At 33.1% G+C, this 25,077-nt stretch overlaps 1 protein-coding gene across 8 annotated transcripts; it reads right to left on the reverse strand.

Annotated features, from left to right (window-relative positions):
• Window positions 1-6,197: 6,197 nt before the first annotated feature.
• On the reverse strand, window positions 6,198-21,302 carry LOC7463392 (DNA replication ATP-dependent helicase/nuclease JHS1). Of its 8 annotated transcripts, XR_008057346.1 has the most exons (35): window positions 20,758-21,300; window positions 20,496-20,669; window positions 20,196-20,405; window positions 19,950-20,012; window positions 19,613-19,816; window positions 19,456-19,509; window positions 19,311-19,372; window positions 18,432-18,564; window positions 18,152-18,262; window positions 17,931-18,027; window positions 17,636-17,718; window positions 16,944-17,009; window positions 16,439-16,594; window positions 16,265-16,320; window positions 16,086-16,143; window positions 15,849-15,959; window positions 15,715-15,771; window positions 15,490-15,624; window positions 15,143-15,397; window positions 13,763-13,837; window positions 13,442-13,563; window positions 13,250-13,322; window positions 13,009-13,113; window positions 12,677-12,844; window positions 11,942-12,011; window positions 11,712-11,863; window positions 11,329-11,406; window positions 11,151-11,243; window positions 10,931-11,068; window positions 10,443-10,482; window positions 10,268-10,341; window positions 9,995-10,132; window positions 9,678-9,797; window positions 9,148-9,438; window positions 6,198-6,436 (listed from the first exon to the last, which is right to left on the reverse strand). XR_008057346.1 is itself a non-coding variant. In XM_052447246.1 (34 exons), exons 1-34 carry the CDS (start codon window positions 21,124-21,126, stop codon window positions 9,271-9,273), a joined length of 3,984 nt encoding a protein of 1,327 aa, XP_052303206.1. In that variant the 5' UTR covers window positions 21,127-21,301; the 3' UTR covers window positions 8,909-9,270. The 8 variants fall into 8 exon arrangements, 7 of the variants coding, with proteins under 7 accessions (XP_052303206.1, XP_024440026.2, XP_052303205.1 ...); XM_052447246.1 differs by lacking the exon at window positions 6,198-6,436 and having other exon boundaries at window positions 8,909-9,438; window positions 9,995-10,060; window positions 10,268-10,329; window positions 20,758-21,301; XM_024584258.2 differs by lacking the exon at window positions 6,198-6,436 and having other exon boundaries at window positions 8,909-9,438; window positions 10,268-10,329.
• Window positions 21,303-25,077: the final 3,775 nt, after the last annotated feature.

Genomic DNA, 25,077 nt, shown 5'->3' on the forward strand with positions numbered 1-25,077 from the left:
ATAATAATAAGAAAGAAAAAAAAATTTCAAGGGAACTATAACAACGTCCTCATCTAAAAAAAAAAAAAAAACATATATCTTTAGTTAAAAACCTAATTTTCTTATTCATGCATTTCTTTTTATTTAACAAAAGCATTGTTTTATGAGAAGCCTTTTTAAAAATCTATTATGATTCTGAAAACAAGTTTCAATTAAAAACATTAATTGATCATTTTTATACACCTTTATGAAGAAATATGAGATCAATAAATTTGATAAAATTATATGTACAATTAAAAATAAGATATTTTATTTTTATTCAATATTACTGATATAAAAATTATTTTAAAATTATATGTACGAGGCTAATACATAATTATTCATAAAATAATTAGCATCATAATAAAAAAAAAGCCCCAATCTTCTTAAAAACAATGGCATAATTGGACAATTACTTAAATATTATTTTAATAAATTAATTCAAATAATTTTTTTTTGTAAAAAAAAATATATATAAAAAGGATATCTTGAAAAAAAAAAAAAATCAAGAGCGCCTGGCCTGTACATCTGCAATCGGGCTAAGGCTTGCATTGCCCTAGATCTGTTAGGATCTTGATAGGAGGGATTGTCACCGAAATGCACACCGCGAGCTTGCATTTTGACCTTCGTCCACTCTATCTCGGGAGGAACAACACGCCTGGCCAAAGAAGACAATCTTTTTTTGTTTCCCTTTCCTTTCAAACAATTTATTTTCACCACCATTAATCCAAGTGAAATATATTTAACAATACTAGAAGAGAAGAATTTAATATTTCAATATTAATTACACAAAATACCATATAATTATTACAGTCCAAAAGGGAATATAAAGATTTAATTCAAAATACAATAAAATAAAGTTTCACAAAATGAAACATTATCTAACCAAAATATACTAATTAGCTAAAATAAGGTAATGGTAAATGTGGCCTAGCAAAATATGAAGGTCCCGCAAAAAAACAAGAAAAATGCCCCTTGATATAAGAACAAATTTAAAATATAAATTTAATTTGTACCAAGCTTCAACATAATAATATATCATTGCGTTTTAACCTCATTTCTGGCAAAGCACATATATATTTATCACCTTTCCCAAAACAATATGCCAACAACATGTTCTCCATCACTTCCATTCCCTCTATATATATAAGATTGAATATTCATTCAATAACCTTAATTGTAACACCTCAAAATTTCCTCATGATAGAAGCAATTTTCATGAATGAGCACTTGTTTTTTTTAATATCTATAACGTTTTAGTTCCACACACAATGTACCATAATAAATAATAAATTGTTTAAGGAAATAAATTAGCATTGATGTAATAGAAATATAATGACTAAGAAATGAGAAAAACATAAATACTTTTTCCGTTTAGTTACAACACCCAGAAATTTAATAGTATTCTAACTACTTCTAAAACAACTGTCTTGTAATGGAAAACTTCTTCTTGTCATTCATGGTAGGAGTCCTGCAGAGAACTAATATTTATGTAAATCTGAAAAATTATAATTACATAAAAGTAGAACCGCTGATTCCCTACACTTTTATGATATTGTTAAGTCATAAGTCACAACATGTTCTTTATCCGCAAGACCTCAACATGTTTTGTCCACAAGATCTTAGTTTCATTGAAGTATATTGCACCTCCGTATCTTCACAACTTTACTCACTCTTGCTCATGCTAGTTGGGTATACCACTCATTATTTCTGAAACAATTATCCCTTATCCTTACGCAGAATCACCCCTTTATTTCACATTTCCTAGTAGTGAAATCGACTAATCACTTTAGTACAGTCATCGTTATGCCAATGACCATCTCAATTACTCTGTTCGGTATTATCTCAAATATCCATCTTGAGATCTACGCATTCATCCATTCGATCACGTCATCCTGCTAACCAACATTATAAAACTGTTTTACTATCTGTCATATTTAACGAGAGTACTCTCCATTACTGATATCCCATACTATCACATCACATCTTTCTTTCTAACAATTTCATTTCTAACACTGAATAAACACTAGTTCCTATGCAAGGAACTAGGTTCCCCTTCGGTTCCATCAATTATAGTTCCTATCTCCCCGTCCGAGTCACTAATGCCTTACAACAACATTATAGGCTAAGGCACCAACCTTTTAATCTAGACCTTCAATTAGAATTTGTGTTTAAAGCCTTGACCCTAGTGCCCTTCCATTAACGTCTTCAATAATTCCTGGACACTAATCAATAGTATCACTCCAGTAAATAGTGTCATGTACTAGCACTAAATGATGAATACCAAGTAATAACTCCTCGTCCAGGATCACCCTAACAATTCTATTTGGCCCGTACCAACCGTTTAGGAACATTTTTTTTCTTTTCAATCCAAGCCAGATAATAATTTCTTAATCAGACAACCACTCTCATTCCCCCTTACCAAGCATTCAACCCTCACTAGGTAGTAATGCTCATCACCTAGAACGGGGTATAATGCTGCAATAATCCAAAAATAAGAATTATCATGACATCTCAATCATTTTCACGTATTCAATCACAATACACGTTTTTTTTTTCCGATAAAATATTTTTGCCAATTTTTTTTTTAAGATTTAATGTTAACATTATACCGCGTATACCAATTGTCCACTCAATAATTGCTTGTATTAGCAACCCTTTAACCAGGACACTAGTCCCAAACATCCGGACAACTAGTTCCTCCCATTATGCCCATTTACCAGACAACTATCACATTTACCCAAACTCGGCACTGACCTCAGATCCAGTCCATTACTTCTGACAGTCCAAAAATCCAATCATCCAACGTCTAACATTAACCCCATTACCAGGTCATTAATCCATCCGCACAATTACCGGGCACAGACCCTATCACCAGATCTCTTATTTATTCACCCAATTCCCGGGCAACGACCCCATCACCGGGGCTCTTGTTTATTCACCCAATTATTGAGCACCGATCCATTTATCGGGCCACTAATTCATTTTCCCAATCTACCGGGCACCGACCCCCTTTACCGGACTACTAATTCATCCGCCCAATTTCCCAGGCATTGACCCCTTTACCGGGTCACCAATTCATCCGCCCATTTCCCGTGCATTGACCCCTTTACTGGGTCACTAATTCATCCACCCATTTTCCTGAGCACTGATTCAACGTATAAATTTGTTCGCAATTAGCACAACCACAATATACATAATAATATAACAAAATTACTTTATTATCAACTTTAAAAGCATAACGCACTACAATCTTTTTTCAAAAATATATGATATTGTTCGTATCAATCATCAAAATCCTTCAATTAGTTCTGCCGCCGCCAATTCCTCACAGGGCAACTAGAACTTTTCAACTTTCTTAATAATAATATCACATCAATGCTCATATTTACAATGGCATTATAAGAAAAATTACAATGTCTTAACATTCATAAAATTTCCTAAATAGATTAGGTGTCGGGCACCTACCTGCAATCTGGTCACGGAATGCACGACCCTGATGTTGTCCTCTCATAGGCAACTCTCTTGTACCAACATGAATTACTAAATCATTTATATACTTATTTCTTTCTAAAATAATTTAAATTTATTTCGACATCGCGAAATTAAATTTAAACTTTACATTTATAAATCACTAATAAACTACTTCCAATTCATATACCCATAATAAATTATTTTATTTATAATAACATTTATCGCCATGATTTATCCAACAAATAAATTGGTTGTATTATCCATTTCATGACTTCAATTCCACCATTTTTCCTAATCCTTATATATTACAACAATAAGATTAAACAAGGATTTTGTTACAATTTAACAACCAACTTTAACAACCCAATTCATTTATTTTCATGAACTTGGCCAAACCTTTATAAGATGGAAAATTAAGATTTTCCTTCCATCCTATTTAATTTGCAATTCAATCCTTTTCACCATGTTTCTTAATGTATTTCAACACTAATTTTATCATTACCCACATCCACATTCCATCCTTCTATTTCTTTCCTCACTTTGTCAAACTTCTTAGTTTAGTAAGGATGACATTTTTATTTTTATTTTTATTTTTATTTTTATTTTTATTTTCCGTTTACATCCTACTTGTTTATGCATTACTTAACCCCATTAAATATATTTTCATCCACACTAAAATCCTAACTTAGTCAAATACAATTTTCCTCTTCTTCCATTTAGCCTTGCCAAATTTTATTTTTATTTTTAACATCCAAGGAGGAATCAATTCTTCTTTGATTCTAGTTTTCAAAACCTCATTTAAGGTTAATTTTTATTCATTTTAACATGGTAATTTTCCATTTCATCAATCACATACATTCCCTGCATTTTTCTACTAGTGCCAAAATTTCAAGTACAGTGTAGCATGAAATTTTTTCAACTTTTTACTCAATTAAACACTAACACATTCAATTCTCATGCCAACAAACAAAATTCATCACAACATCACAAATTACCACAACCAATATGCTAATCACAAAGTTCCATAATCAAGCACATCATCACTAAGTATACATATATGAAATTTCTACAATCAACACAATAGAATCATACTTACTACTAAGATAACAAAGAATTTAATTAAAAGAAACCTCAAGGTGAAACAACCCTTTATCTCCCTCCTTCTTCTTCCTTCCTCCACACTTTATTCTTCCTCCACAAGCTTTAAAACCCTTAGATCACTCAAATATTTAGTGTAGCTCACCATAAACCTTCTTAATTATCTTAACTCTCCATAATCATGCATTATTTTCAAGAATTGATGAGAGAATTGTAGAGAAGATGTAAGAAAATCCCCGACTCCCCTTTCTCTCCTTGTAACCCGCTGGACACCCCAAGCAAAATGGGGTTTATATAGTAAAATTTTCATTATTTGCATTTAAGCTCTTGCCTTTTATGTTTAAATTTATCTCGTCCCCATGAGTCATTTTATTTTCTTCTTTTCTTTTTCCTTTTGGTCGGCTGGAAACAGCTCTTTGAAGGCTGACTTTTCAACTAATTTATACCATCTTTCTTTTAATTATATCACCATGTGTCTCTGGTATATTTTGTTTTTACTCGGTTACCAGTACTTTTTCGTGCAAATTTTAAAAATCACCAGACATAATATTCTAAAAATTCTGAAACTTTACCCCATGGTAAAATAATATATTAGAATGCTCCACACAAAGTTTCAACTGAATTTGTCAATCATATTAAAAGTTATGCGCGATAGCGCAAAACTGGTCAAATTATGATTTTTCTAAAAGAATTCTCAATTTCTCCCACAAATTCTGAAATTTTAACGAAAGCTAATAAAATATATTAGAAGTCTCCACGAAAATTTTCAGATTTTTCTGACTACCCAATCGAGAGTTACAAATATTTAATGTAAAATTAGTCGATTTATGATTTTTCGCCCAAAAATCAAAATCTCCTTATTTCATCCCTGCATAAAGCACCCAATCATTTTACTGTCTCCTCGAAGCCACTTTACTATATTTATTTTCCTTTTTTAGTCATTTACAACTTATTCCTTTGCCACGACAACATTACCGATTTCTTGTCGGTGTTTACACCAGCACTTTTCATACCATTCTTTTTTTTTTTAACCGGGGGTTTACATTAACATTTCAATAAAAACACTTTACCCACAATTTAGTTTACTCTCAATTTATTAATCATAAAATTTATCTCTATGCCCATACATGATTATCACCACTTATAAGAACAATTTAACCCTTTACTTGCCATTCTCTTACTTCTTTATTCCCAAATTGGAACAATTTAACCCTTTACTTGCCATTCTCGTACTTCTTTATTCCCAAATTTCCAATTTCAAGGATGACTAATGGATCTTCCATACCCTTAATCTTCAGCTTCTTGATTTCTCGAACGATTAAGTTAATTCATTTAGCCTTTAGTTTTTCGAATACACAGACAACTAAGTTATATTTTCCATGCCTTTAATCTCCGACTTAATGAAAGATTAAGTTAATTATCTAGCCCTTAGTTTTCTAAATACATGGACAACTAAGTTTTATCATTGATCTCCGACTTCATAAGAGATTAAGTTAATTATCTAACCCTTAGTTTTCCAAGTACACGAACAACTAAGTTATATTTTGCATGCTCTTAATCTCCGACTTCATAGGAGATTAAGTTAATTCATTAATTGACACAAGGAATTTCCTTTATTCATCTCATTCACAGCGCAATAATTTCCTTTATATTTAGCATACGCAAGTCATTTTATATGTTACATGCTTCCATATACATATTTCAATTCTCTTTCTTTCCAACAATTTAACAATTTAAAGAGATCAATTTAACAATAGAATTTAACAATTTAAGGGTAATAAACACCTTCTTGTCACTCCTTGTGCACGAGCTCCTTCTACCGAAGTCCCGACTTTGAATGTTCCTCCTAACATTTAATGGAAGACATCCGTATTAGTCAAACCAATAATGTTTCCCCTTTATCATAATATATACTTCAAGCTTAGTTATATAGATATATATTTCTTCGTATAAACATTCCAATAATATCTTCAACATATTTTATGTGATTTCTATTTATAAATCTAACCTTTGATTTATCATTTAATCTCTTATCCTATTTACCATTCCTCATGTAACAATATTTATTTCATTTCCAAAGCTTTACATATCAATAACAACAACTTTAGCATAATTCATGTTCATAAATACATATAATTATTCTTTCATAACAATTACACAATATGAACACCTTAAGTTTAATCCTTTTCATGACATACTTTCCTATAATTTCATAGTTTTACTTTCTTCCACTTAATTGTTATAGCATATACACCCATTACAATAATTTATACACATAAAACACACTCCTTTACACCCTCCATTACTCTATCCTTCCATCATCTTTCATAAAACCACACTTTCATTTCCTAAAACTCTTCTGCTCTACTTAAGCTATTTCTTCCTTCTCCAACACTTTTTTTTTTCTTTCAATAACACACTCTAAACTCAACATCATCATTAATAAACACAAGAAACCCATTTAATTTGCAGAAGGACAATATTAATATAAACCCTGACTTCCTCACAAATAAGGAATTTCTAAGTGTCATGCCAAAAACATATTTAACTATGAAACTGTTGCTTAAAAACCACTTTCCTAAATGGATTGGATACAATTCAAAGGTCATTCATTGTATTGCCCAGTTTACTATTCACCTTTTTCCTCCTTAAACTCCCATTTTCTCTCGCTAAAACCCCACTTTGATTTCTAAACTCCCTTGCTCTCTCTTTTCTTTCTTGTTACTTGAAGAATCCTAGCTAAAATCACTCATCTATACCCATTTTCAAGTTTTTTTTTTGCATTTTTCCTCTCTCAAGCTTCTCTTCTTCCTCTTTTTTCTCTCTTGGTCGGTGACCTTTGCTGGAATAAAAGGGTTGATTCCCTCATATTATTTTATTTTCAATTAACCTATTTCGTTACTAGGTTATTCTCGACAAATTTACCAATACCATAGAATTTTAACTAGGGCTTACAACCCCAATACTTGTCTCGTTTCATTTTTAATACCAAAAATAAATATTTAATAATTGAAAATCCCCTTTCCAATTATTCACCTCTATTTCTATTTTATTTTCCATTATTTAATTTATCACGGTGAAATTTTCCACTAGAAGTTTACAATGTGTCTTCTCTATCAAATCATATTTATTCTAAACACCATAGTTGTTGATTCTTTAAATAAAATTTGAAACTCTTTTCAAATCTCATTCTACTTTATGCAAGAATTTCATAATCAATACTATTTAAGAACATGTGGAACATTTTTTTTAATTTACTTGGGATGATAAATACTTACTCAAATATCTTAATATAATTCATATTATATCAAATATATGTCAATTTGTTACCCTTAATTAAGACAATGTGTTGTTAAGATCAAAGCATGCGATACTTGGTCATCTCAAGTATAAGGATTACTTACACAACTATTACGTGAGTTTTTTTCATAAACACAAAGATCTCTTCAAATTACACAAATTATATGAAATTTTTATACGGGTCATTTCAATGTATATGTCATCTGACAAGCACCTATATATTAGTTTTAGGTATCCTTTATATCTCATCTTATGAAAACAATTACTTCTTTTTATAATGAAAAAAACAAAATATGTTTCAGTCTCAATAACTTTAATTAATATTCAATATTAGTAGAGAATTAGTAAAGAATATTTAGAAATAATACTTTAATACAATGAAAACCTTATAGTTATTATCACACCTGACTTCACGACAATCACAACCTATTTCCTAGAAAAGGGAAAAGTTTTTTTTTTTTGTGCTTGAGAGAGGACTTAAGTTATGAAAAAAAATTTGTCACCTTGTTAATTAGAAAACTCTACCTGATTTACATAGTTATATGAATAAAGAACTAATTATATGAAAAAAAAATATATTATTATACTAAAACATCATAATTACTAACCTTAATAAACCAATAGTGCTACATTACTAACTTTAATAAACCAATAGTTTGATTAATATATCAATAGTTTGATATATATGGATGATAATGAATCTATTGCAATGAATTAAACTCTAAGACCATTTTACTTTCACTGTACTTTTTTTTTCTTTGACGATTAAAATATTTTTAAACTAATTTATACATCAATCAAGACTCTAAACATTTGACAAGCTAAGCATTCCCACAATTTTTTATTTGATGTTTTATCATTATTAAATTTATTTGAAAGAAATTACAAAATACCTTTATAGAATTATAGTTTTAAATACATTTTTTTGAGTAATTTTTAATTAATATCTTACAATATTTTTGTTATCTATGTTATGCAAATATAGAAATACAAATGAATGGCGCTGGTTAATACCGGATTCAGATGGAAAAAGTAAATAAATTATTGCTTAAACCTTAATATCTAAGAGCTCAGTTACCAAGTTGTTCACAAAGTCCAAATTACAAATTTTAACTGGTATAAACTGCACAAACATTGGTAAGAGCATTTGGATGATAATTCTTAAAGTAACTTTGTCCATGAGGATGCCATCTTCACATTTTTCTTTCTTCTATTCGCATATTTCCTAATGCTACAAAAAGTCAGTGATCTCATTACCTGCACAATCTTTACCGCCCCAAACGCCAAATCTTTGGCATAATGAGAAGGGGGGAAGAAGCCAATTCATGCCGTCACCCGTTTTTCTTTTCTTTTTCCGTTTTGGTGAACTGAAAGCAGTAATCATCTGATATGAGAACATCTTTTCAGCTCTCCTTTGTGCTCTTCGTAGTTGATATCTGTCTTGGACACATTGATAATGCCTGATTGCTCTTCAACCTTCTCAACAAGAAGCTTCAGCAGCGGGACCTTTGACAGGGTTTTGCACGACCCTACTAAGATCAACTTTTTCTGTGGATACAATACATACAATGACACAAATATTATATCGTGAGACTTTTACTGCTAAATACTCAACTCAGTTGATGTTTGGAATGCTCTTCATCATTATTTCTTTTTTCCTTTTTTTTTTCTCCCTTCTCTCTCTCACCATAATGCAACAATTTCTTTTCAAGCAAAGCACAAAACAAATCCAAATTAACTGCTATAACAGGAAAGACTAATATAGTAAGAGCATTTATGCTGCCTACCTTGGCTCGTGTGAGCGCCACATTAATCCTATGCCAATCTCCAAGCAACGAAGACGTACAATTTCTTGGATTTTCACTGGACCTAGCAAAGGATACCAGTATGCATTCCTTGTCTCTTCCCTGGGCAAACAAAACAGAGCATGTAAGAGAAGCCTAGGTAAAAAAGAAAAAGAAAAAGGTGAGCAGTCATTAATCTCCAGTTAAAAGAATGGCATAATGGGATTGGTCTCAAATTTATATAAGATACGTGCTATCATCTTTTGACATTAAAAAAAAATGATAATGCTTTAGTTCTGTAAGATATGATTCATCCATACCTGGTATTTATCAATGGTATGAATCTCCACAGAGGTTACGTTAACAGAAGCTCGGATGAGATTTGCCTGGGAATTATAAGGGGTAATAATGCCAATATCATCACCTACAATCCCATTATTAAGTAATTCCTTTGTGACCTATATCGAAGGTGAAAAAATGAATACTGCTCATTATAGCCATACACCACTTATATTGCCGGCAGCACAAAAAATCACAGCAAAGTCAAATCATGGATGACAATGCAATTTACATGATTCTTGGAGAGAAAATACCTCTGCAACTATGTAAGCTTCTATTGGGTTATTCACAGTTTTGGAGTCCTTTGCCTCGTAAGCTGGCAGCATATCTTGAGTTTAAGAAAATGACTTGGTGAAAAAAGTGAAGCCATGTGAAAGAAACCTATTTTCAATAGCAAAGACAGAAGAGGGTTGAAAATTTCTTGCAGACCTGTGTTAATAAATATGACGGGTCTGCCAGGATTTAATACCTGCAACCATAAATAAAAGAAGCAAGTTTAGACAGGACCTAGATAAGCCCAAATCTACCACATCAGTTTCAACCACAGTCAAACAAGGTTTTTAGATTTACTTTAAGCCAATTTCTACCACGTCCTCCACAAAAAGGGCATGGTCATCTCTAAAATTTAGACTATGTGTCATTTTTCTTTGAATGTGCGTGGCCAGCTAGAAGATCCATCAACTTGCTTAGACAGAACCTAGATAAGCCCAAATGTACGAGTGCATACATAAGCAATACATATGCAGTTATTTATAAACACAAATGACTTTGATATCAGAACAGTAATGTCCTCAGATGCTAAATGCCTGCTCATGGAAAAACCATATGGTTTCAAGTTTCAACAATTATATAAAATGAAAATACAAGTCATTCATGCACAAAGATATGAGCTACAAAAAAAAAAAGACAATGATTACCTCCTTTAGCCACGATGAACAGGACTGTAAACCTGAAAATTTAAGCCTGGCATTTGCTATTTCAGAAGAACCACAACGCAGTCTGTCACCATATATCAAGGCATTTGATAGTTCCATAATATCTTGACACATGCGGTACTGCATGAGAACAAAACTCATTTTTTAGTGACCTCCTACAAGAATCCAAAGAAAAAGAAATCAATTCTGAAGTTAAAGAAACCTGGCTTTGCAAAGCTGAAATTGCTTGAGGATGTGCCTCAGAAAGCCTACAAAACAAACTTATCCCCATTCCATTCTCGCGAGCCTCTGTACTCTAGAAAATTTTGCATAATAGTTTCAATTAGAGTAAGACAAAGACAAGAATATTTAAACAATTGGAATCTAAGAAAACTTTATACCTGGACAAGTGGAGGCAGTTGATAGTGATCACCAACAAGAACAAACTTTGAAGCAAACATCAAGGGTCCCAAAGCTATCTGAAAGGACAAATCATTCATTAACCTAAAGTTTACACATCTGCTCTTCAGTAACTCCGCACACAAATTACTATCTCCTCATTCATTCCCCAGAAGGTTGATTAATTCACCCCAACAAAAAAGGTGTTAATTTTAGCAAATCTATAGGCAAATATTTAGATATAAAAAAAAGTCACTGTTGCAATCTCTCAACTAACTGATTCATGCTACAGAAAACAGACACTTCACACATTCTACCATGACTACTGACATTAGAAGAATCAACTTCTTATAGAAATCCAGTCAGTATAAGAAAGAAAACATACTGGGAGGGTAATTTGTCCAGCTTCATCCATGATGCATACATCAAATTTCTTGTTGGCAAGCAAGGGACTAGAAATTCCCAAGCAAGTTACTGCAACAACCTTGACTTGCTCTAATCTTAATTTAATGTCTTCTACACTGTGTACATCCATTGCTGTCATATGCTCTATGGTTAGAAATGGAAGAAAAATCAACTGTTGTGTTGGAAGTAAGCAGAAAAATCTTAACTCACCAGAAACGCAATTGGCACGGACTTCCTCATGGACAACTTCATGTCTTCCAATTCGTAGAAAATCAATACCCTGCAACCTTTTTTTCAGTAATGTGCAAGAAGAGTAATAGCGATTCAATGTGAAACAAAGATGCTACAATTATACCCTACAACTGTAGAAATGCTTAAAAGCATAACATGATGTTCAGGTCCACCAGAAAATTTCTTATCCCAAGTTGGGAAGCTTTAAACAATAGACTGTACAACTTGGCATCTAATGTTTGGACATGCGAAAAGAAGATAGGTTGAGATGAGATTAGGGATGATTGCAAATGATGAAACAGCAGTTATGGTGCATGGAAAATTTATTGGCAACTGAAGTTTTATGTATCCAGAAAGTTAGGGCTGAAGATGGCAGGGGCATCCCAGAGTTTAATGCTTTAAATCACACAACTAAAAGTGAAATTGACTGGAAAATCATTCCCAATGGTTTAAAACCTTGTTTATAGAATGATACTGCTATCATGTACTCTGTCCCTTCAGTTATTGAAGTTTCTCCTTTTCTACGCCAAAATCACAGCTAGTGGACAATTTCTTGTGCTAGATATACAAAACATTCCAAATAAACTACCTATAATCCAAAGTTCCAAACTGAATGTCCTAGGTATAGACACTGACAAATTTGCAAAAGACATTAAATACAATGGACAGCTGACATTTTCAATTAAAAAAATAGCAGAAATGATAAGAGGTGACCTGAGCTTTTAATTTGATTAGTAAATTATCAATTGCAGAGTTTGTGTAGGACGTGAGCAAAATGGATGCACCTCTCATCAACATGGCCTTGACAGCATGTACCAAGGTCGATGTCTTTCCAGTTCCAGGCATCCCTAGTATTAGAGCATAATCCTTAGCTGTAAGAGTCTGGAACAGTATATTTGTGGATTAATAAAAATAAAATTGTCCAGAATTATACCAATAAAAAAGTAACACAATTTTCACATTTCAAGAGATAGCAACTAATTTAACAACAGAAATAACTACAAGAAGCATATATATGCTTGTGTTTGTGTGTGTGGGTGACAAACCTTCAGAATTGCCCGACGCTGATCTCCATTTAAATTCTTCACTGACCATATATAAGATAGGGCTGGATCTTGACTAAATATACATCCACTGTCAAATCGAGGAGCCTAAAAAGAATGCACATGTTTAGACCAGGAAAAGACAAATATAGGGAAAACAGAGAGCAATGGGATTTGACTGGGAAAAACAACAAAACAAAACAATTTTGTGATTCAGACACAATAAAACGCATCTAGAATTCACCTCAAGATCAACAATCATCTTCCTAAGGTGAGAACTTTGTTCACTTTGGAGAAACAGTTGTACAAGGTTGAACCTTCAGCAATGAAAACAAGTATAGATTGAGTCAGAGTATAATGTACCAATCCGATGACAGTTCTGATGCTATAGGTGAAATGAAAATTTCTTAGGTGCTAAGATAAAGACAGAAATTACCGCATAACTGAAAATGAAGTCATAAACTCGTCCTTGTCAATCTGCCAGACCTCCCTAAAGAGATTATGTGCTTCTGACGAAGAATTGCTGCCAGGGAGTCTTAAGTGCTTAGGAAAAGAAACCTACAAGTTTTGGCAAAAGAAGGATCAGCTTTGAAATAACTCTTGTGAATATGACAGTTTTAACAACAGCCAATGCTGCTACTTTCATAGGCAATAATATGCCATCCCTGTAAAGCAGGGTAAACGATAATAAGCCAGCTTTTCAGTTTCTTACTTGGCAAAGGTTCATACAAAGAGTAAGAAAAAATACTGTGCTTACAGAAACATGGGACCGACTGATATCTGTTATGAACCCACTTGCTACAGTTTGATGGCCAAATTTGGTACTAATAATCTACAAATAGAAAACAGCAAATCAATTAATTGCCTATAAAATAAGTAAATATGACTACGCTCTGTAACAAAAGTTTAATAAAGTGGAACATTTCACAGATGCATCAGCAGCTCATAAATTGTCAATTTCAAGCTCTCAAACATATGCAGTTCATGCATCAAAATAGAAAGTGGGATCCAAGCAATCAAGAAAAAAGAAAACTTTTGGCATATAAACTAAACCAGGACCATATGTTTGGACTCCAAAACTACATCTGAAATTTACTTCTAGAATATGCTTGACAAATACTACAAAAATTTGATATTCTGATAATCACAGATAATATGTGAGTACTTGAAACAACAGGAAGAGGTAAAATACTGGACCATTAAGAATTAAACATATGGGAAATGATATTGTTCAGGAATCACTTGCATACCACAACTAAAATGGAAAAATCAACTTTTGAACATTTGAAGCATAATCCATAAAAGATGGCTTGGTAAAGAGAATGTGTGAGGCTGTGAGAGAAGAAATACAGTCCCATTCGAACAGCAATAAGATCTAAGACTCGAACTCTTTAAGATATAATCTCACAGTTGGTGCATAAAAGATAGTCAAGGTTATCATGCAAATGATTTCTACAATAGTACGAAGAAATTAAGCACCAAGAGGAGAAAAATTCCAAAAAAAAAGTTCATAGATTCCATTGTAACAGGTTTTGCATATCATAAAAGGAAACGTAAAGAAACTGGACAGGTAGACAAGAGGAAATGGAATATAAATCTAAAATGTAATATAGAAATTACTAAGCACGGTACCCTATGAAAGATCTTTTGCAACAGAACAAACATCGTCCACTATAAAGGACAGATCCTCTTAAAATCTTAATATGCTAGCCCCTTTACAGTTGTCTCTTAAGTTGCAAAAGCAATATAAATCCAATGACAAATGACAATTTAGGATAGCCAATGGCCATTATAATATGTCAAAGATAGATAAGGGCACTGATAAAAAATAAGGTGCAAACTCTACAGAAATGTGAAATGAACATAAACATGCTTAAGAGATAGAAAAATCTTAAAAGCAGAAAATGCATAACACCTACAAAAATACACTACTCAAATTATTTTAAAAGTTTGACCTACGTTATGATAATTCAACAATAGCATTACCATTGGCCTTGGAGCCAAATGGCAACTGGGATCAGGTATAAACAAGGGGATGCCAATTCAACCCCCTCCACACTACTGCTGATAAAAAAATGAAAAAAAAAGAAATATAATTGCATCATGCACCACATTTTTTTTTTCAGAATTACTGTACCACATAGTCTCCACTTTTAAGTGTATAATCGAAATCTTCTGCCGAAGATGAAGGAAAACTCAAAGATTCTCCACCAGAAGCATGCACGTCATGAAGAGGCATTTTTTTATGGACAAAACGATAAATGAATCGGTTGTCTTTGAGAGATTTCTGATATGGAACTCGATCTGAAGTATCAAGAACAACAGAAGAAAGGCAACTAGTGGAACGATCACTCTTCAAACTATGTGGACGCCATATTCTGTTTTTTACAAGCTGCAACAGTTGACAAAGGAAAAGGGCACATCATTTTACTAGAACTAAATTTATGGGGTTTACTACCTGTATTTCTTAAAAAGTGATTTCACCTGTGTCTCTTTAGCCTCTAAGTCAATCAACTGATCCCAGCGTCGAAGAAAAACATAATGAGCAGTTGTCAGATGATGAACATGTGAATCAAACAGATCACCTAGTCCACTACTCTCTTTGCTTCCACCATGCACCTGCAGCATTTGAGACGATTAAAGATGAGATTTTCTTACCAACTACACAAAACAATTTGCATTCCTTAAGCTCAAGGATCAAAACATTACCTTATGATAGATTGTACAAACATCAAGATGGCGGCAACTTCTGCACATATTTAGGCTCTGAAATGGAAACATTTATGAAATTAAATAGAATTTTCCACAAACATGTCATTCTAATAGTTTAATAGCAGTCATACCTGTAGCATTGGAGGCAATTGTTGAGTTCTTGATGCCTTAAGGATGTCATTTGCAAGCTCATTTCGACGCATGATTAGCCCAACCACATCAGACCTTTGAACCGTGATTCCCTTCATAAAATTAGGACACAAACACTAAATCATCTTAAAATATGCAGAGTAATAGTTCTCAAAGATGTAGGCGAATCATCTTCAAATATGCAGAGAACTAGTTGGCAGGGAAGTATGTGATTATACCCGTGTCTGATCTGATTGGAGGTAATACAGAAGACCAGAATCAATATGTTTCAGATACCTGGAAACATGACAAGTAAAAGGAAAATAAAGAATGATCCCTCAATTGTTCACCAAATTCGATGCCTACACCACCTCCACTCTTTATTCCAAGAAAAAGGTTACAATACAGGCATACACACCTCTCAGACATGAGAAGAGTGTACAAAATCACTTGGGCTACATGTTCCATGGATGACTGCAAAGAAGACATTTATAAGTCGAGGAAAAAACATCAGAAATAGAATTCTTTGCAAGGTTTATCAAATAATTTAAGAATCCTTAGCACATACTTTTCAGCAAAGACCATAACTTGCCTGCCCATTGGAAACTTTCCCAGTTTTAAACTCTAGAGGCACAATCTTCTCATCTGCTTTATTTCTGCCTGACTCTACTTTAACGCGGACAGAAGCATCAATCATTCCTTTCAACCCATATTTTGGGGCCCATGCCATCTCCTCGATATCAATCACCTGCATTTAACATGGATCATTATTACAAACTTGTCGGGTATTGTTACAGCACAGCACTAACAAATTCAAAGCTAATGCCACAGTTTTATGACAGGTAAGTGAAAAATAAACTTAGATATACTTCAGTAACAACAAAACAACTGCCAGTTGTGGGCAAATCCTGAATCAAGGCAGACTACACAGGTACAGAAAATATTTTTTACACATGAGGACCTTTTTCATGGTCCTTGTAAATGCAAATATGAAAGACTAAATATACCTATGTACAAATATTTGTGCAGTAAGTAGCAGTGAAGCCAATTGGCATGGGATAGTAAGCAATTTAAACAAGAATAAGCGAAATGCTAACCTCAGATATACTTAGCTTTTTCAATCCATTGTCAGGACCAAAATCAATAATGGGGGCTTTTGAATCCTGCATACAACTTATGAATCATCAGCCTTGAGAATAGATGGTCTGCATAATTTCATATGACAGGGACACAAACTCAAGTTTGTGCATCATAGAGATTGTTTTCATTGTCTGACAGGAAGACAAGGTCCCTGTGGCACTAAGATAGTAGGAGAGAGGTGATATTTGATGAATGCATACAGTACTTCATGTGGGAGGTGAAAGAAACTACTTTATTGAGTTAAAAAATAACATGGTTACAATCAAAGGATGCAGAGTAGAAAAGATATGTCAAATCAATTTTGAAAAACTTTTTTATAATTAATGAGAATGACAATTTCTGATGCCATGAAGAGATTTCTTGATACTAGAGAAATCAGAATTTCTTATATGTTGCATCCAAATAATCTCTTTGTCATGAACTACTGATTTTAACTGTCTTTCAGATTTCAGAGAAGAAAAACAATTAAAAATCAGTAGTTCATAATAAATAGAAATAGATCCAATACAACCTATAAGAAATTCAAAGCTGATAAATATCAAGATTAACATTGCAAAAGGACAAGTTCAAGCAAGGATTCCCCAGCTAAACAGATGGAACCAAAATGACAACAATGCTACAATGATACAATAAATCAAATAAAGCATACCTGTGAATCTTTGAACAGGTTGATCCAATTTATTAGTTTAGGAATTGCCTCAACCAAAGTATTGAAGATATCATTTTCATTTACTGCAAAATTCCAGATAATGATCAGCAAGGTTCAACATTCATATTAAAATGACAAAAATAAGACAATACTAGCATGATAAGGCACACTGAACTATAATAAGAGCATTTGACTTGACAAGTTCAACAACTTGGTGAACCTAGATGATGCTGCCAGGGTGAGTTTTTTTTTAAGAAAAAAAACTTAGTAAATTGGCATTAATATAAATACCCACCTCCACATGCATGCAGGCTTTCAATATTTTTCTGGAGTACTATTCTAGCATATTCCTCCAAAAAGTTTATGGTAGGATTATCTTGCATGAGTCCAGCCTGGAAAAGGAAAGAGATATCACACATCATGAAGATGTATCACATAGAAGCTCGTTCAGGAATACAAGTAAACCTGGAATAAAAAAATTCCAGCAATTATAAGGGAAATGTTATAACATGAAACCTGAAAAATTTGGTGCAGCAAGGTACCAATTAATGCAGCAGTTGAATGCTCACTGCATTTTAGTCTCTCATCTAAAACAGTTCGACGTGGACAACTGAAACTAGCAGCAACCTGAAAGTGTTCTTATCCATTAGGAAAAAATTATCATAAAATAACAGAAGAAAGATAAGCAACAGACATCTCTGCAAATATTGCAGCTAATTTACCATTAGAGGAAAGTTCAATAGAACATCAATAAAAATATGTATTTTTAAATTCTAACACAAAGGCAATGAATTACCCGAGTTCCAGAGACTAGAATGTCAGGATGAACAATTAAGAGATTATTGTCACGATCCACGTCACACTTTCCTTGGTCATCAAATTCACCAATCACATTTACAGTATCTCCAGGTGAAATGACACTATAGAACCTAAAATATATTCAAGCAACACTTAGCATATTTGTAGTGCAATCAACAAACCAATACAACAAGCAGTTAGAATTCAAATCCCAATTTAACCAGCATGATATCAAAAGCAGCAAAAAGCCAGAAAAAGCCAGCCCCAAAAAGATTTCGAAAGATGAAGATATCGTGTTCTTTTTCTTCTCTTATTTTCTTTTCCTTTTTTTTTGGTGGTGGAAGATATCATGTTCTTAGGACAGCATTAACAAACCACTAACACTAATTCATGCTAAAAAGAATCTGAAATAAAAGAGAACTTTGTATTCATTAATTTTGATATCCAAACTCAAGTCCCAAACTATTATGCAATCTCCCATTTAGGTTTAGTTGATTTCGGTTGTACATTTTACTAATTTAATCCATTAGCATCCAAGCAATCACATGGAAAACCTCAGATATAACCATTAACAAGGTTGGCATGGAAGATAAGTTTTAGGCTTGCTCTTGTTGAGTATGATTTGACAATGGTTATCTTGCATATAAAACACAGCATCAATAAGGTTCATCCCAACTACAATTTAGTCAACATTTGTAAGGAGTTACTAAATTGCACTAGGCTCAGTAGTGTTTGGCACTCTTGAGATCAGCTAAGCAGACAACTGCAGTCATGATTTGGGCGTTGTTTACATTTTTTTTATTAGCTTGTGATGGTTCTGGAGAAGAGGACCTTAGGTCTCCATAGCCCCGAGAAACAAACAGAGAAAAAAACTTACCACTCTTCCCACAAATAGACAGTTCGCTCTTCTCCACTTTGCTCATTCAACAATCGAAGAACCTGAAAGGAAATTGATTACCTTAAGTACTTTATCAGGTCTTTGGAAGCAGTGGAGTAATTTTGACTAGAGCTTACAAAGAAACCTTATAAGGGCATTGAGCACCAGATAAATCCGCGGGCCTGTGCTTCTCAGATACCTAAAACCGAGATGCATGAGAAGGTATCATCTAGAAGTATTCGGTATTTTCCAAATAAGGGATATAAAATGAGGATGCATGTGGAGCAATAAGCAAAGAGTACCTCCAATACAAGAAAATTATAATTTGACAATGGCACAGCAACACTTTCTGGTGGATCTATTGCTGCTTCTTTTACTAGAGATCCAGCATTGCAGGGCATGTCATAACCATTTCCATCTTGAGTTTTAGATGAATTGACAGTACTAGGTTCTGAATCTTCAACAGAAATTGCATCTTCTACTTGATCCAAAAGCTCAAGCAATGCCTGAGAGGATAAAAAAATACAGACAGGCATATGATCAGTACTGGACTATGTGAACCAGAGCTACTTCAAACTACTAGAATAGAATGGCTCAGTGAATGGAAATAAAAAAAAAAATTATAATCCTAGGCAAAACCTTTTTGTGTTGCCTTTGATCCAGTTGATCTGATGCTCCATTGCATTCAGCAACATTAGAAAGCTGCACTTACAAATAAACCAGAAATAACAAAATCACACACCATACATTTAATGAGTGAAGCCTAAAACAACAAAGAAAGAAAGCAACTTTCATATGTCGTTCAATGTTATCATAGAATCCATTAAAAAAACATGAAGAATTCTGTACTTAATAAACAGTCAAAATATGAGACATTATAGTTACCTTTTCGTGACAATACGAAAGGGACGGCGGAGTTCTGAAAGGACTTTGTCGACCAGCAAGCGAGCAATTAACATCAGTCAAATTTACATCCTGACGTGGGTTTATTCTTTTCAATCCAACTCTACTAGCAGGCACCAAAGATCTGTCAGCACCCTTCCATGGAGGTGAAGGAACCTGCTTATCAACCTTGCCAGCAGTACCAGATGAAATCTGCCCAATTCATTGCTATCATCAAAACAGATGCACACAGGAAATTTAACAATTTAGCAGAAGTTAATGGATTGGAATTGAAAAGCATACCTCGTCATTTAAAGAGGAACAAGGACGAATGCTGAAAGAATTAAGCTTTGAAGTTTCAGCTAAGAGTTGAATGAGTTGGGGCATTTGCTTGGAGACAGCTTGGAGTCTTTCACTAACCGGAGATATCTTCCATGTGACCTCATCGCCACCATCATCCTGGCTCTGCTTTATCAACTGTTTCCACAATAAATTAAAATAAATCGCCTAATTGAATAATAGGTAATTAATTAATTAAAAGAAAACGGAGAAAAATAAATAGTACCATTCCAGGAGAGAACTTGAAGCGTTGGAGAGACACCGACTTGGTGATTTCAGGTGAGACATCCATCACGTTATCGTCGGCATCGAGGTGGTGAGAATTGGAGGGTGGCGCAAATTTAGGGTTTAGAGAATTAGGGGAAATTATAGGGTTTTGAGAGAGGGTTTGGGGAATTGGAGGAGTGGGTGGAGGTTGGGGATTTTGAGAGAGGGAAAGTGCGTTTTGTGTGTGGAGATTGAAGAAATGTTGGATTCCAAACTTGGAAGGTTGTTGCTGCTGCTGCTGCTGCTGCTGCTGCTGTGAGTTTTGATGGTTTTTCTTCGCTGATGAGGTTGAAGAAGAAGACGACTTGGATTTCTTCTTTGGAGGCATTTCCTTCTTCCAATTCGCAGCTCCGAAGGAAATGCAGCAAAGTCGATTTGGGATTGAGGTTTAGTTCAGTTACTACTGATTTGGGGCTCCGCGATTTCCCGCCCAGACTCAAAGGCGGCTATTTTTCATTGATCACTCTTGCTTTTTTTCCTCCTCATTCCATCCGACACCGTTTGGCCCAACCAGCCTTCAATACAACTGGTGATATTTATTGTTTATAAAATAATTAACAAAACGTAACCATTAACAAATTATTATTACTAATAGATTAACAAAAAAAAAAAACATGAGTTTTTGTTTGTGTTCAATTCATTGTTGCAAAATACGCTTTGGTCTATATAGTTTTCGTTCTTTGCATTACCTGGTCCTTGTAATTTTAGTTTACCTTTCAAATATAAAAATTTGTTTTTCTAATGTTTCACTCCCTTGATGTTGTATTAAAATTTAATTTGGTCCTTAAAGCTTTTGAAAAATTTTAATTTAGTCTCTAAAGTTCTTACTTTTACATTTTTTGTCCCTATAGTTTTAGGTGTTAATGTTTGAGTCCTTGAACGTAGCAAACAGTGTGATCTATTTCTTGAAAATTTTGCAAATATTCAATTTGATCTCTAAACATTTTTTATATTTTTATATTTTTTTGTCATTTCTATTTAGTTTTAGATGTTTAAGTTAAATTTTATTTTCCACATTTAATTCCTTAAATATTAAGAGATATAGAGAAATTCCCCAAAATAATAAAGAATGAGAAACATTAAGGTAAATTTCATTCAAGCCATAATAAAGATATATATTTTCATTAAAAAAACAAAATGAATAAGAAAAAGGGATTTTTAACTAAAGAATTTTTTTTTCATGAATTTAAATTATTAGAATTCATGCGAATATTTATTTAAATCATCTTAAGTTTTTATTTAAAATTTCATGTTGTTAATAAAAAAATATATATGTTTTGTCAAAATAGGAAAAAATGCATAAATAAAAAATGAGAATTTTGACTAAAGAAAATATTTTTTCTCCATGATTTAAATCCTCCAAATCCTTTTGAATATTTATTTAAATTTTCATAGAATTAAATAAAAATTAGCTTTGAAAATAAAAATTGCCTTCGCTTTTCTCTCTATTCCAGATTTGATTGCACCAATGTTATTTATAACCTGTACTTATAAAATATTTACAAGTTCATTTATCTTTTATTTTTTATTATTTTTCAATTTAATCTTTAATTAACTGATGTGAACCTTAGCGAAATTAAATGAAATTCGCAAATCTAAGGTCTACCTAATCCAAGTTTGCTGAAAGTAGAATGAGCTTATCACAATGGATGACCTGCTCCAAGGCAACAAGATTATAAACCAACTCAATCACAATGTCTGCACCTGCAGACGAGCAAAATGAGTATAAATTCACAACAAAGATTGATCAATTTTTTGAAGAGTTGAAAGTTCAATCAAGAACTAAGATTGTCAACCAAAGGTCAGCAAAAATCAGAATATTATTAATCAGAAAAAAGTGTGCTGAAAATTATTCTCAAGAGTATTTATACCTCAAGCCAAAAACCCTAGTTTCTCTAATGGGTCACATATAAACCCAATTTAAATAATAATCAACCCAAGCTAAAACTAGCTAAAACTAATCAAAATAAATAAAATAAACAAGTTTGAAACCCAAACAAGTGTTTCCTCACAAAATAAAGAAAGTTTAATAGCCCAACTAATTTAATAAGACAAGTTCGGTTATTTCTGCATTCTGTCTGACAACAACAAAGCCCAACTTCAAACGGATGGTTCTCTCTCGTCTTAAAGAATTATAAGGCGTACTATATACCGTTGGAAAGGTATGGAAGTCTAGTTTTCAACCCAACTGGAATAACCTCAAATTTCGACATGTAGATCCAATTATGATATAAAAAAAAAGGTAGCGAAAGGTCAAACTGATCGAATCTAGTTTTCTTCTCTCAATCATTGTGTAATGGTCTTGGTTCTACTAACAAGCCCCTCTTGAACATGAATAAGATTAATCACAACTTGCTCCTTATTATTTAATATCCTCTTAAAGTCCATCTTAGCCCACGTATCTTGAAGAAGTCCATTGAAAGCCTCTTTGAACCTCTTAGCTCTAAGCCTTGAAACTGGACCAACCGGAACGTCCAATGAATCCTTTGGTACTTGAATCACATCATTAACTTTCATCACTCTTTTATAAATTATTAGTTCATATATTATTTATTTATTATATTAAGCACTCACATCATCTTTCCATTCCTTAATTAACAAAATTCATGATACTATAAAACATGTCCATAACATTGATATTGTCTTCTCTTACATTATAAATTAACTTGTAATCTTGCCCACAACATAATACGAGCACAATAACTACTACTAGTAATTTAACAAAAAAACTAAAAGGTATGAATGAGTAAAACACTATAGTAGTCCACAATGTTTTCTCACCCTTTCTTTTAACAATAATTGAAATTGAAAACAACCCAACAACGCTGTATAAAATCCTGGCACACCACACCTTTTTTTTGTTTTTTCCCTTTGAAATTTCCTTGGTGAATACATTTCAAAGTTGTATTTAGGGTCAAATCCTATAAACATAGCATACCCTTGGTTATATTATTATAAAATATTGGTATATCTATGCAGTCTCTTATAATACTCTTTAAGACTTCCTTTCATAAACTCTTTAGCCTTAATTTTAGCTCTTCATAGTTGTATTGGTGTGCTTAATCCTAAAATCATCATTCAATATTGTATAAGTGCTTTATTGGATATGTTTAGGTACACAATAATAATTATAAGCAACTTTTTAGCTATCCAAGTAGAATTAATTACTTTTGTAACAACCCGAAGTTTCATATCAACTCATAATCGAATTTGGTGTTATATATATATATATATTATGTCACTGATGATTCTCACAACGGTATCCAGGGGTTTATCATAACAGAATTCATCTCTTAGTATAATGTAATACTCATGTAATTTCACAATACAATAACCTCATAAAAGAGAATATCATATACATACATTCATAACATCGTGTTTACACATTCATACATTCACATCCGTGTTCCATTACAATTATCGATATAAGTCATTTTAGAAGTGCTGAATGGCAACTAATACATTCGTCCTTCCAAATACATAACACCTAAAACATGCTATTACATAGTTCCTTTCAAAATTTGTGTGTTGTAACCCAATTTTGGCCCTTTGGCTTTTAATTTAATTTTTACAGGGTTTAAAATGAAAAATTAAAAGATCAGAGATTTATTTCGATGAAAAGTGTGATTTGTCAACTTCCGTGAAAATCAAGGACTATAATGTGCTTTTGTCATTCTATCTTTATCTTCAAGATAATCCCTATCTTCAAGATAATCCTTATTTTCGAGATAATCATTGTCTTCAAGATAAGTTATCCGCTTTCAAATTTGATTCTTAATCAAATTCAAAGTTCAAAGAAGAGAATGAGTTTGATTGAAACTTGGTTTCTCACATGCGAAGGGACTCTAGCACTATAAATACAGATCTCAGGGTATGAAAAAGGGGAAGGGGAGAGAAACCCTAAAAGAAGAGACTCCAAGAGGAGGCCATTACCAGAAACCCTAAAAGAAAGAAATATAAAAAAGGAAAGGGGCGGCGAACCCTATACTAGTCGCCGCCCCCCTCAACCCCTCTTTTTAAGCCCAGTCTCCCTCGACTTCGCCTCCAGCAGCCGAACGCCTAGGTAAGTTTCCTTCCTTCCTTGCTAAAATAATTAACTGGTTACTGTTGCATGCATGCGTGAACCTTTCACGCATGGCTGGGCTAGATCCAGCCCCAAAAAGAAAAAAAAAAAGTGGGCCGAGTCTGGGCTTTAGGCCTAGCCGACTCAAATTGTGTTTGCTAAGGGTGTGTTTGGCAAAATACACCCTTATGCCTTGTCCATAATTTTTATGCCCAT

Source organism: Populus trichocarpa, chromosome 14, assembly GCF_000002775.5.
Source record: "Populus trichocarpa isolate Nisqually-1 chromosome 14, P.trichocarpa_v4.1, whole genome shotgun sequence".
In the NCBI taxonomy this organism is placed as follows: Eukaryota; Viridiplantae; Streptophyta; class Magnoliopsida; order Malpighiales; family Salicaceae; genus Populus; species Populus trichocarpa.

Bases quoted from the DNA above. Each gene is read 5' to 3' on its own strand.
- LOC7463392 (XM_024584257.2), bottom strand. From the start codon at position 21,126: ATGCCTCCAAAGAAGAAATCCAAGTCGTCTTCTTCTTCAACCTCATCA. The intron at 18,028-18,151 runs GTTTCATGTTAT...TTCCTTTTCCAG, and splicing joins TGCTGCACCAAATTTTTCAG to GCTGGACTCATGCAAGATAA. The intron at 10,133-10,267 runs GTATTTTCTCTC...CCTTCGATATAG, and splicing joins AAGCTTACATAGTTGCAGAG to GTCACAAAGGAATTACTTAA.